Source organism: Trachypithecus francoisi, unplaced genomic scaffold (assembly GCF_009764315.1).
Source record: "Trachypithecus francoisi isolate TF-2019V2 unplaced genomic scaffold, Tfra_2.0 Contig01579, whole genome shotgun sequence".
NCBI classification, from domain to species: Eukaryota; Metazoa; Chordata; class Mammalia; order Primates; family Cercopithecidae; genus Trachypithecus; species Trachypithecus francoisi.
This window is the reverse complement of record NW_022681442.1, coordinates 10,505,471-10,519,187: the sequence shown is the minus strand read 5'-3', so window position 1 is coordinate 10,519,187 and position 13,717 is coordinate 10,505,471. Positions and strand designations below refer to the sequence as shown.

Below are 13,717 nucleotides of genomic sequence, written 5' to 3'. Positions count from 1 at the left end.
TATGGTCCCTATAAATTAAGATTTGCCTTTTGGTTTGAAATTGTGTATTTGTATGTTATAGGTAGAAAAATTTATCTGGGTTTCAACTTTGTCACATTGATTTCATAGTAATGTGATGAACCTAATTTTCTTTACAGCATAGAGAAAAAAACAAAATTTAGTTTGCTATTAAATAGTACACATGATTAAAATACGTTTCTCCAAAACTTTTGAAAAACCGTGTATTTGTTTGAAACTCAACATTTCTTCTTAAGATGCAATTGGCTGGCTTCTGGCTTTCTCCCCCAGTCTATTAACATGTGATTTGTAGTGAAAGCCTCACCATATTTATTCTGTGGCTAACATGGCTGACTTCTCAGTGCTAAAGACTCATTTGGGTATTACTGTTTGGTAGTACCCTTCTGTTTTTTTCTGTGCCTATGTTTTGAAAGTGATTTGATTTTTATGATTCAATTGTCTGTATATGTGTCCGGGTTTATATAATGCAGATAAATGTTTAATTTTTGCTTTAGAAACTATTAATATTTCACCATTAATAGATTTTAATTAGGATTCATCAGTATGCTTCATATGTGCATGTATGTATTATGTCAGTGTTCCTGATTTGTCAGTTAGGATTTTGTCAATTTCTTGGGGAAAATTATTCCTTGGGATAGCTATATAATAAGAGTTATGGCAAGGTCTGAGATTTCCATTGTAGAATAAGCTGTATTGGTATGTAGTCAGTATCATTTACTGAATTTAGTATAACAGAGTAAAAATATAAGTGCCTAAAGGTTTGTCTAGAGTGTCACTAAGAAAGATAAAGAGTTCAACTATGGAATTAATTCTTGTAGTGCCCCTAGTGCATTAGATCATAGGTTCAGCATTATTAAAACTTTCAGATTATAGAAATCATTTGATTATTATGAAGTTCCGTTAATTGAAAAATTTTAGTAATTTACTTTCTCAGTGCCAGAAGGTATTATTATAAAATAGATGATAGATGTAAACAACTGTACAATGTGTTTTTCTAGAATAGTTTTGCAAAAGATTTCTGGAGTTTTATTCAGCAAATAAGATAATATTGGAATTTGCCCAGCATTTTTACTTCCACTGTCTTGCTTTGTATGAATTCATTAATTTTTAAATCATGTGCAGTGCAAAAGTGATTGTCCATATAGACTGTGGACTTTTCTTGCTTAACTTATAAAAACACTATAGAGACTGAAGCTTTACTTTTTCATGTATGTCCATGTCCCTTCCGTTTAAACTTCAGACATACTACCTGAGACCATGAAAAGCTTTGGAATAATAACTGTAAACTGTTAATTGTAGTGATAACAGGATACTAATAGTTAACCAAGTGCTTACTTTGTGCCAATTACTGTGCTAAGTGCTTTATGTTTTCCCATTTAATCTCCAACAAATAGATTTTCTACTCTTCCCATTTTAAAGAGATGAAAACACAGATTTAGTGTGGGCAAGTGATTCATCCAAGAGTATAAGAAAGAGCCAGGGCTTGAGCCCAGGTTTCTTTAATTGCAGAAACCATAGTTAACCATCATACTTTTCTCTCTCGTCAGGGTTTATTTAATATAAGAGACAAAACAACAACAAAACTGTGTAAAGAAAAATGAATAACCCTAGTTAATGAGCTCTGCTAGATTGCTTATTTGAGGATCAGCTACAATAAACCTTCTGAATCTCAAAAAGTATAAATTCCCATGTGTATAAAAGCTTAGGAAAGTGTTTCTTCAAATTGTATGTGTATTAGTGTAAGTTTTAAGATCTTTCTGTGAAAAATCTATTCCTGGAATTAAGCAAGGTTTTTGAGCACATGAGGTTAGGCCCATTTTTTTAAAATAAGGAAGTGGACCAGAGAAATTAATTCTTTTTTGTTTGTTTGTTTAAGCACATCGCTTGGGTTTCTTTTATAAAAGATAAATGTTGTTAAGTGATTAAAATCTTGAGAAAAGACTTTTCTTGCAAAGTGCTGGAACTCCCACTGAATTAATGATCTTCCATGATGTCATTTTGAAAGGTACAAGTAACGGTTCTGTCCTGGTGTACCATCTCACCAGTGGTCTGCTACACAAGGAGTTAAGCATCCACTCATGTGAAGTCAAGTAAGTACGTCATCGTGATGGTGACATCACAAACATCATATCAGAAAAAAAATTCTCGTAGACTTTTCTACATTCAGTACTCCATAATGATATCTGCAGTGGTGAGTATTTGAAAAGTTCGAATAATATTCATGTCCAACTAATGGCTATGTTAATCAAGAATGATAACTAATTGTTTGTTGTCTAAAGAACATAAGCAGTAGAGAATGTTTTATCTTTTATTAGGTTGTTGCAAAAGTAATTGCGGTTTTTGCAGTTTTAATGGCAAAAAACAGCTATTTTTGTACCAACTGATATTGTTGCACCTCATTTATTTCTCCTGAGGGCCAGGCTGTTTTCTCACTGGATGTCCTTATGTTGCCTTGTTCAGGTTTATTTTATTTATTTATTTATTTTGCTCAAAATTATTATCTTTCATTATTTTTAATTTATTTTTACTTTAAGTTCTGGGATACACGTGCAGAACGTGCACATTTGTTACATAGGTATACGTAACGTGCCTTGGTGGTTTGCTGCACCTATTAACCTATCACCTTGGTTTTAAGCTGCACATGCATTAGCTGTTTGTCCTGATGCTCCCCCTCCCCTCAGATGCCCTCTGCCGACAGGCCCTGGTGTGTGTTATTCCCCTCCCTGTGTCCATGTGTTCTCATTGTTCAACTCCCACTTACGAGTGAGAACATACGGTGTTTGGTTTTTCTGTTCCTGTGTTAGTTTGCTGAGGATGATGGCTTCCAGCTCCATCCATATCCCTGCAACAGACATGATCTCATTCCTTTTTATGACTGCATAGTATTCCGTGGTGTGTATGTACCACATTTCTTTTTTTTTCTTTAATTTTACTTTAAGTTCTGGGATACATGTGCAGACTGGGCAGGTTTGTTACATAGATATACATGTGCCATGGTGGTTTGCTGCACCTGTCAACCCGTCATCTAGATTTGAAGCCCTGCATGCATTAAATATTTCTCCTAATGTTCTCCCTCCCCTTGCCCCTCAACCCCCAGCAGGCCCCAGTGTGTGATGTTCCTTTCCCTGTGTGTATGTATTCTCATTGTTCAACTCCCACTTATGAGTGAGAACATGCAGTGTTTGGTTTTCTGTTCCTGTGTTAGTTTGCTGAGAATGATGGCTTCCAGCTTTATGTCCCTGCAAAGGACATGAACTCCTTTTTTATGGCTGCATGTTTTTCATTTCTATGATGATCCATCAGTAGGACTGCTTATGACAAATTCAAATAAAGTCATTTTAATTGTTAATTTGTCTTATTTATTCTTTGTTTAAACATCATCAGAACACTGCATAGCATTTATTCTTTGATTTTTAAGACCTGATCTGCTTATGAGTTCTGTGTATACAGAGCTGTCTGTGAGGGAAGGCCACATTGACAGAAGAGTGCTTCTTGCTTTCTGTTCCAAAATGCGTACCTGTACTGTCCATAGCATTATTCTGCTGAACACAAGGCTATTTTTTTTTGTGTCCTATCAATGATAGATTGTAGAGTTACACATATAAAATATGAATTTCCAGTTTTTTGTTTGTTTGTTTTTTGAGACAGAGTCTTACTCTGTCACCCAGGCTAGAGTGCAATGGTGCGATCTCAGCTCACTACAATCTCTGCCTCCCGGGTTCAAGTGATTCTTGTGTCTCAGCCTCTTGAGTAGCTAGGATTACAGGCATATGCCACCATGCCCAGCTAAATTTTATATTTTTAGTAGAGATGGAGTTTCACCATGTTGACCAGGCTGGTGTTGAACTCCTCACCTCAAGTGATCCACCCACCTCAGCCTCCCAAAGTGCTGGGATGACAGGCGTGAGCCACTGACCCCCCCTGCCAGTTTCCAGTATTTTTTTATGATCTTTCAGTGAAAGCTTAAGAAAGGTCATTTTCTGTTTTCTGTACATTAAATTTAGGTCTTGTGTATAAAAATTCTCAGTGAACCCTTAGCAAACACATTATCCTGAGTACATACATTTTCTTAATGGAGAAGGGTTAACGTTTTTTTCCTTTCTTTTTTTTTTGAGATGGAGTTGCGCTCTTGTCACCCAGGCTACAATGCAGTGGCACCATCTTAGCTCACTGCAACCTCTGCCTCCCAGGTTCAAGCAATTCTCCTGCCTCATCCTCCCAAGTAGCTGGGATTACAGGTGTATGCCACCATGCCCAGCTAATTTTTGTAGTTTTTAGTGGAGACAGGGTTTCACCATGTTGGTCAGGCCGGTCTTGAACTCCTAACCTCAGATGATCCACCTGCCTCTGCCTCCCAAAGTGCTGGGATGACAGGCGTGAGCCGCCGCGCCAGGCCAGGTTAGCCTTTTAAGTATCACAGCTTCTGATTGTGATGGACATCTCTGAGAAGTTTGCACTGTCTTATTGTTTCAAGTGCATTGTTTTGTGGTGCAGCCCAGATGACTGTTTATTGCCACCTTAGGCTGTTCCTGTACAGCCTCTCCCCAAATACATTTGTGTGGAATAATAATGTCTTTAAAAACTTTGGGCTTTTGAGGTGCAGTGACAAAGGTGTCTGTTTGGACTCTTTCAGGCTGTTAGTCATCTCTTCTCTTCTGTTGCAGTGTCTGTAGCTTGCCATTCTGACACCTCTCTCTCTCTCTCTTTCCCATCTACTCTTCTGTCGACATTTCCTTTCACCTTGCCTTATGTGTCTGGTGTTTCCTTTTATGGTCAACACTAACCAGTGGAAACTCTCCATTTAATCACTACTTATTCTAGGGATTATGTTAAGTATTAATACTTTGCATGCATCATTTCATTGAATCTCCACTACAATTGTATGGGGCAGGTATTGTATTTCCAGTCTACAGAGTAAGAAACTGAAAATTACAGAGTAATCTGTGAAGGAGCTAGATGGAATTCACTTTAGGCCTTTCAAGCCTCAGAGCCTGAACTCTTCACTTATCCTTACAGTACATATGCTACATCTCCTGCTGAAATACGCACATAGGTTAGTAGGAATCATATTGGCAGTAAAATTAAAATGTTGGCTGAGCCAAGATTTGTGCTAAGAATTTCACACATGCTTCTGAAAAGTCAAACATGTTGTCATTTTTTTCAAACACAGAAAGTTTTAATAGCTAATTAATCAGAGGTGTATTAATTTTAAGTAAGGTTTATTGTCCTGGATTAGTCAGGTTATAGATGTCACTAAATACTTGACTTATACATGCTAAGATAATATTTATGGTTGAGTAACATTGAAATTGATTATAAGTGTTACTTGGGATACTAACTCTGAGGGATATACTACTCAGGGAGATAAATGTTGTGAATGATCGTACAAAGATACTCTATTTTTACATGAATTTTTCCTCTTCATTGCCATTTTGAAAATAATTTGTATTTTATATTCAGAGATACTAGCCAAGAGAACGCTAAAATCCTGCTTTGTGTTTCAGTTAATGTAATTTTAGTATTATAATCAAAAGCCATTAAGAAAATTTCACAGAAATACAAAAATTAGCTGGGTATGGTGGCACACACTGTAGGCCCAGCTATTTGAGAGCCTGAGGTGGGAGGATCTCTTGAGCCTGGGAGGCAGAGGTTGCAGTGAGTTGAGATCGTGCCACTGCACTCCAGCTTGGGTGACAGAGTGAGACCCTGTCTCAAAAAAAAAAAAAAAAAAAAACTTTCACGGATGTATTATAAAAATCTCTTAACTTTCTAGCAGTAAACTTAAAACATTTTAGATTTTCATGTCCAAATAAGGTTAACTTTTAGAAAGTTGTTTTCCTACCTTTTATTAAGTGTCCTTTTAAAAATCATAATCTGAAGCACTTGAAGGTTTGTGTATACTGTGCCAGGGACTCATGACAGCAGATAGTGCAACGTGTGTATGTTTTTAAAAGCTTGTTTTAACTCACAATGCTTTACGGATATCTGTTGAGTATCTTCTCTATGCTTATAAACAGACAAAGCCTTTGAAGCTTATAATGCAATGGAAGATACTTAGAAGTAAACAAAATAGAGAGGTACATATGGATTTTCTTAGGTCATTAGTTTGTGTCTTGGTCTGGTAGGCTGAAACTACTGTAATATGACTCTCTCCCTGGCCACATTTTAATAGTCATGTTAATACTGATGTGAATCTTGATAACTAAACTATCTTGTCATTACATTTGTAGATAAAGTTTTAGTTAGAAATAATTTTGTATGTGTTAGGTATGGTAATACAGTCTCAAATAAAAGGTCATGTTAAGATAAAAGGTCATGCTTACTTTTTAATTAATTTGTGTAATAAAATTTAGGTCTTTGGAAAAGTTATTTTTCAAATAAATGAACCTTTCAAATAAAAAAGAGTATTAGTTTAACCTTTATCTCATTTCCTATTATAGGGGTATTGAATGGACAAGTTTGACTAGTTTTCTTTCTTTTGCTACCTCAACACCAAACAATATGGGATTAGTGAGAAATGAACTTCAACTGGTTGATCTTCCAACAGGTTTGTTTTTAAAGATTCAAATTGATTTGTCATATTGAATAAACATGTTGCTATTTATAAAACATATTTGAAAGTACTTCTTTCATCATGGAGTTTTTTCTTATATTTCATGTTTATATATTTATTCTTTTATTCTTTAATAATTGCCCTAGAAAGGCTTCATCGTTGTTTGCATGGAAATGTTGTTGGCACAAATACGTGGTAAAATGGAGGACCATTAGCCTGAACAGACAGATTCATTAAAACATAGGAGGATACCAGTTCTACTTTTAAGTGCATTGTTATATATAACCAACTTTAAAAGATCGATTTAAAAATAACTCTATCAATGGACTTTATTAGCATCTCTGCTGAAAATTTTGGCCTTCATAGGAAACACTTAGAAAATTTATAGGTTAAGGATTGTTTTTAAATGCTCAAATTTAAAACTTGTAATAGTCTCCGGCTGAATGAATAGAAAAACTTAATTTGGGATTTTGAAGATTGTACAGTAGGAAACATCCCAATAAGGTAACTTTTTCAGAATTGTTAAAAGCCTAAAACCAGTGAATTTCAAAATGAAGAATTTGAAAATATGCAGTAGTTTCAAAGAGGTCTTTTTTTTTTAAACAAAATTGTGATGAGTTTCTTTAAAATGGTATAGCAACATGAATCATATGCAGATGATCTTAACCAATGAGAGCATGTGTATGTATGTGTAAAATGAATAAATCACATAAATGGTTGTAAATCAAGTAAGTTGTAAACAAATGAAGTACATGGTCGCTTTTTTCTAGTCTCCATATGTATTTTCAGGCTGTCAAAGATCCAGCTGTTCTTACTTCTCAGGGTGTGTTACTAAACTTCAAGGAACCATCCCCATCTTTAGTCCAGTGTCGCTGCTCTAGTCTCACTGGAAGTGACCTGCCCGTTGACTCTCATTCCTGAGTTCCTAATTTGCCAACAGAGTGGTACTGGCTCTCTCTAGTGATCCCAGGGATAAAATGCTGTTATCTAGTATCATTGACTAAAAAAAAAAAAAAAAGAAAGAAAAAATCCCTGTTTATTTGCTTTGGTCAGCTCAGATTCAGGACTGTTAGATAACTTAAAATCTGCTTTGCACATATGGACTTTTAAGGAACAAAGGTCTACAGTAACAGTTACTGATTTCCTTAAGTGGGATGTTTGAGTTCATAGATGATAGATTTTATAGCCTGGGCTTCTAAGGAAGGCAGCAGACTAGTGCAGTCAGGACAGAACGTGGGCTGTTTGGGGTATAATAATAGTGAGTATAGTGAGATTCCACATGATGGAATCTCAATGAAGAGCAGGAAGACATTTAGGCCTTCAGTTGGCCTTGAATTGAGTATGTTCTCTCTTTTGTTTAATGTAGATAAAAATCTATCACAAGATACTAAACATACAAGTTAGAATTTATACTTTTTTTATTCACAGAAAATCATGTAGCTTCCTTTGTGGGTAACTCACTCTTTCACAGCATACATGAACACGGTAGTTATTCCCTAGTTTCCAGTTTATAAAGATGTTTTCAGAGGAACATGTTCAAAATATTTAACTAGTATTTTACACATGGGACAAGAAAATCTTAAATACATGTTTCAAGAGTTTTTTCCCCACCAAGTTAGTATTTGGAAACATGAGAATGTTTGTATTAAATATTACTTTAAATAAATAGTTTTCGCACCAGACAATTGCTGTCCTATAGATATCTTAAAACTTAACATTGTTTTTTTAAATTTCTAAAATTGAATTACAGAACTCAAGAAACTGTGTAACAAATGAAAATGCCTTTTTACAAAATAAATATCTGAATATGTGATGTATTATTGATCGTTAATTTGTAACACTTTTGAGAATATTCTTTGAACTTATGTTATTAGAAACAGCTTAGAAGCAATTGGGCACCGTGGCTCACACCTGTAATCCCAGCATTTTGGGAGGCCGAGGCAGGTGAATCACTGGAGGTTAGGAGATTGAGACCAGCCTGGCCAACATGGTGAAACCCCATCTCTACTAAAAGTACAAAAATTAGCCGGCGTGGTGGCGAGCACCTGTAATCCCAGCTACTCGGGAGGCTAAGGCAAGAAAATCACTTGAACCTGGGTGGCGGAGGTTGCAGTGAGCCAAGATCGTGCCACTGCACTCTAGCCTGGGTGACAAAGTGAGACTCCGTCTCAAAAAAAAAAAAAAAAAAAAAAGAAACGGATTTGAAGCAAATGGAAGAATGAATAGGAGAACAGAGGGCAGGAAGGGTAGGATCGATCAAATTACATTGGTGTGGCTTCTTGTTTTTCATACATGTTTTATGCACTGTTCTCACTTTTTAAAATTTGTAATTAAAGGTAGGAGCATTGCTTTTCGCGGTGAAAGAGGCAATGATGAATCTCCCATCGAAATGATTAAAGTATCTCATTTGAAGTAAGTGTCAGCCTAAAAAAAAATATCTATGGTGGTATCACAATGAAATCTCATGGATTTTTTTCATCTTTAAGAAAATGGGAATGTGCTGGAATGCACATAGAATCTTTTTAGTGATAGCAAATAGTGATATGCAGCCCAAAGAAAATATTTTGATTACAAAATTAAGTTGCTATCACTTTTAATTCTCCACTTCTAAAAAGATGAGGTATTTTCCATGAATCGTTGTTTACTTTCGGATAAAGTTCTTATGCACTTCTATCTAAGCATGGAGTTACTGAGTGAAAGAATCCATTATCTTTATGTATAATTTAAACCCATTTTGCTTCCAGAAATTGAGTTTTGTTGTTTCAGGGGAAAATAACACGTAAAGCAGTATTATTAAAAATAGAAACCGGGCTGGGGGCGGTGGCCTAAGCTGGTAATCCCAGCACTTTGGGAGGCCGAGACGGGCGGATCACGAGGTCAGGAGATCAAGACCATCCTGGCTAACACGGTGAAACCCCGTCTCTACTAAAAAATACAAAAAACTAGCCGGGCGAGGTGGCGGGCGCCTGTAGTCCCAGCTACTCGGGAGGCTGAGGCAGGAGAATGGCGTGAACCCGGGAGGCAGAGCTTGCAGTGAGCTGAGATCCAGCCACTGCACTCCAGCCTGGGCAACAGAGCGAGACTCCGTCTCAAAAAAAAAAAAAAAAAAAAATAGAAACCGAATGAAAGTCAATCAAAATTACAAACAAAGAGTAAGCTTTCTAAAATAGTTTTCAAACTTGTTTTGGCTTTTCTAAGATCTTTGCATTACCATATAAATTTTAGAATCAACCTATCAGTTTTACCAAAAAATATTCCTGAGATTTGGATTGGGATTGCTTTGAACCCATCAATCAGTGTGGGGAAGAATTGGCATCTTAACAAGTTTTATAATTCATGAATGTCATGAACGTGGTGTATCTTTCCACTTATTTAGGTCTTTTAAAATTTCAGCAACATTTTGTAGTTTTCAGTGTATAAGTCTTACATATTGTTAATTATATTTTGTGTTTTTGATGCTTTTATAAATGGCATTTTAAAATTTCAATTATTTATTATTTTTATACTAAAATAGTTAATTTTTTGATATTGACCTTGTGCCTGGGGACCATGCTAAGCTTAGTTATTACTTCTAGTATAGGTGCTTTTGTTGATTCTTTAGGATTTTCTATAGAGACAGTCTCGTTTGCCAGTAAAGACACCTTTACATCTTTTCGATCTATAGGCCTTCTTTTTGCTTGCACTAATTAGGACCTCCTGTATAGTGTTGATTAGAACTTAGAACTTTGCCAGGTATCTTGCTCTAATCCTGGATCTTATGAAGAAAGCATTCAGTCTTTCAACACTAAGTATGATATTAGCTGTATATTTTTTGTATATTTACTTTAGTTGAAAAAGTTTTGTTCCTAGTTTGCTGAGCCTTTGTATCATGCGTAGGTGTTGAATTTGTCAAATGCTTTTTCTGTATTCATTGACATCATCATATGGCGTGTGTGTGTTATTTTGTTTTTCTTTTTGTTTTGAAGTTCACTAATATGGTGAATTACATCGATTGATATTCAGATGTTAAACCAACATGACATTCCTGGAATAAACTCTAGTTGGTCATGATGTATTACTGTTTTGGCATATTGCTGGATTTGATTTATTGATATATTATGAAGAATTTTTATATCTATGTTCATGAAGGATATTGGTCTCATTTTTATGTAATATCCTTCGTTTTGGTATCAGGGTAATATTGACCTTGCAGGATGTGTTGTAAAGTATTCTCTCTCCTTTTTTTTGAATAATGAGTTTGTGTAGAATTGATATTATTTCTTACTAAATAGGAAAAATTCATTAGGCAACCCATCTGAACCTAAAATTTTCTTTGTGGAAAAGTTTTTAAATACAAATTCAGTTTTTATCATAAATACAGGACTATTTAGATTCTCTACCTTGTTTTGAGTTTTGGTAATTGGTGTCTTTCAAGTAATCTGTCCATTTTGTTGAAGTTGCTGAGTTTATTAATTTATTGAAATAAGTTTGTTCATCATGTCTCTATGATCAGTGATTATCTCTCCCACTCCTAATATCAGTAAATTATATCAACCAATTTTATTTATTGATCTTTTCCAAGAAACTACTTTTGGTTCATTTGATTCTTCTCTATGATTTTTCCATTTTCAATTTAATTGACTATCATGCTTATCTTTTGTTCTTCTGCTTACTTCTTAAATATGCTCTTCTTTTTTTGCATAGTTTTCTAAAATAGAAACTTAGATAATTAAATTAAGATGATTCCCTAAAATGTAATGTAAAGATTTCGTGCTATGTAAGCACTACTTTTCCTGTATCCTACAATTTTTGATATGGTAATGTGTTCTCATTTTAATTCACTTTATACGCTTTGACAATTTCCATGGGATGTCATTCAGAGGTGTATTTTTTAACTTCCAACTATATGGGTGTTTTGCCAGATATCTTTCTGTAAATTTCTACTTTCTGTTGGGAGTCACAGGTGGTCCTGAGTGGAAGAATCTCAGTCCTTTCATACAGGGAATACAGGGATCTTCCTACTCTTGTCACATTTCCTCTATGTCAGCCATCATTTGCTGAATAATATTTTAGTTCCTCATAATGCTTATTGAGTAATCAGTGCTCAAATTATGTTAATTGAATTGCACTCATTGACATCATTCAGTACTTCTTCCAGGCTTAACAGAAAGTGAATAAAGTGGCATTCATTGAATACCAACTGTAGTAGGATGATAGAAGCTTTACATATTTTTTCACTGAATGCCTACCATAATCTGTATATCAATTCTTTGAGGTCTATTATGAGATTCCCATGTCATATGTGAGAAACTGAGCCTCAGGAGGGTTAACGTAAGTTGCGGCATCAGGGTTTGAACCTGTGTCACTCTTTCTTCCGAGTTGGACTCCTTGCCCCATTGTGTGAGACTGTATGTTCTCTCACAGGTCATCTTAAAGCTTTACCTTCTTAGGACTGTTCATCATGGGTGCTAAATGGTGGTTTAAATTGTCTATATTTAGAATGCATCAGCTGAGTTTTTCAATTTACTGAACTTTTTATTTGGTCTAATTCATGGTGAAAGCTTTGCAAAAAGGGGCTTATTTAGCAGTTTTCTTTATTTTAGGCAATATTTGGCAGTTGTATTCAAAGATAAACCCCTGGAGCTATGGGATGTTAGGACTTGTACCCTTCTTAGAGAAATGTCCAAAAACTTCCCTGCAATAACTGCTTTGGTAAGTTACAGTTTAAGAATTAAATAGTTTATTTAGGTATGTATATATGTGGTGAATGTTTTGCTTAAGCTTGAATCAAAATCATTACTGCCAATGTCATATTTTCTTGTTAAAAATGTGTGTTCAGGGAAGATGATCTAAATAAATGGAGATAACTCTTATTTTCTAGGGTGGATCAACCTAATATTATATTAGTGCAATTCCAATTGAAATTTCGTTTGGATATTTTGAGGAATATGATAAACATGTTGTAAAATATTTATGAAAGAATAAAGGTCCTAAATAGCTAAGTCATCCTTGAATAAAGAGGAGTAAATGTAGGAGGTATGGGTGGGGTTTGCCCTTCCTACCTGATATTAATATATCTTACAAAACCATGGAAATAAAATCAGTATTGTATTGGCACAAGAATAGGAAGTGAGTCAACATAATAAAGAGCTCAGAAATAGACCCATGAATATTTGGGGACTTAATATACAGTAAAGCAGCACAAATCAAAGAGCATGGACGGACTGTGTAATAGATGGTGTTGGGAAAACTGTCTCACTTTATGGAGAAGAATACTTGTTCTCTACTTAATACCATATATAGAAGTGAGTGTCACAGCACTAAAGACCTAAATGTAAAAAATGTAAAGCTATACAATTGAATATGACAAAATGCAAAATATTTTTGTGACCTAGAGGCACGAGGAGACATCAGAAGCTCAAACCAAAAGGCAAAAAGAAAAAAAGAAAAGAAAAAGAAACTTAATACATTTAATCAATCAAGATTAGTGCTTTCTGTTTGATGAAAAATATCATTGTCAAACTTAAATACAGAAGACATTTTGGGAAAACAAATTTTCCAGCGTCTAAATTTAACTAGAAACTCCTGCAAATCAACAGTGAAAAAAAGCAGGAACCCTAGTGGAAAAATGAACAAAGTCGGTGAAGAGCTAATGAGAGGCAGAGAAACCTAAAAGGCCAACAAGCCATATAAAGGAATGTTCAGACTCATCAGTTTTCAGAGATGTTCAAACCATGATATGGATCTACCTTTTAGACTAACAAAAACTGGAAAGCCATGTAGTGTCAAGTGTGGGTGGAACATAGGGTATGGGAATCCTTGTGCATTGCTGGTAGGAATGTAGACCAATGCAGCCATTCTCTAAAGCACACTGGCAGCACTTGGGCAAATACAGACATCCTCTGTGTCTGCTGAGCTCTTGGTTGTAAAGGAACTCTTGCGAGGATATTGACTGCGGTGTTTTTTGTCATGATGTGAGTTTGGAGACCATCTCTGCATGTTTTTTACTGAGAGAGGAGACAGATTAACAGTTGGCTGATGCAGCCATGGAGTGTTACGTAGCATGCAGAAACAGGAGGAAGAGGACTTAAATACAGTGGAAGGAGTAAGAAACAGGATGAAATACATATGTATATACACACACACACACACACATATAAACACAAT

At 35.3% G+C, this 13,717-nt stretch overlaps 1 protein-coding gene across 2 annotated transcripts in view; it reads left to right on the top strand.

Moving 5' to 3' along the window:
- Positions 1 to 13,717, top strand: part of WDR11 (WD repeat domain 11) — a 56,979-nt gene that overhangs the window by 20,296 nt on the left and 22,966 nt on the right. For both annotated transcript variants that reach the window (XM_033181025.1, XM_033181016.1), the window contains exons 11-14: positions 2,024 to 2,108; positions 6,459 to 6,565; positions 8,908 to 8,983; positions 12,154 to 12,262. In XM_033181025.1, the coding sequence (XP_033036916.1) occupies positions 2,024 to 2,108; positions 6,459 to 6,565; positions 8,908 to 8,983; positions 12,154 to 12,262 (377 nt within the window). The remainder of the gene's footprint in view (positions 1 to 2,023; positions 2,109 to 6,458; positions 6,566 to 8,907; positions 8,984 to 12,153; positions 12,263 to 13,717) is intronic.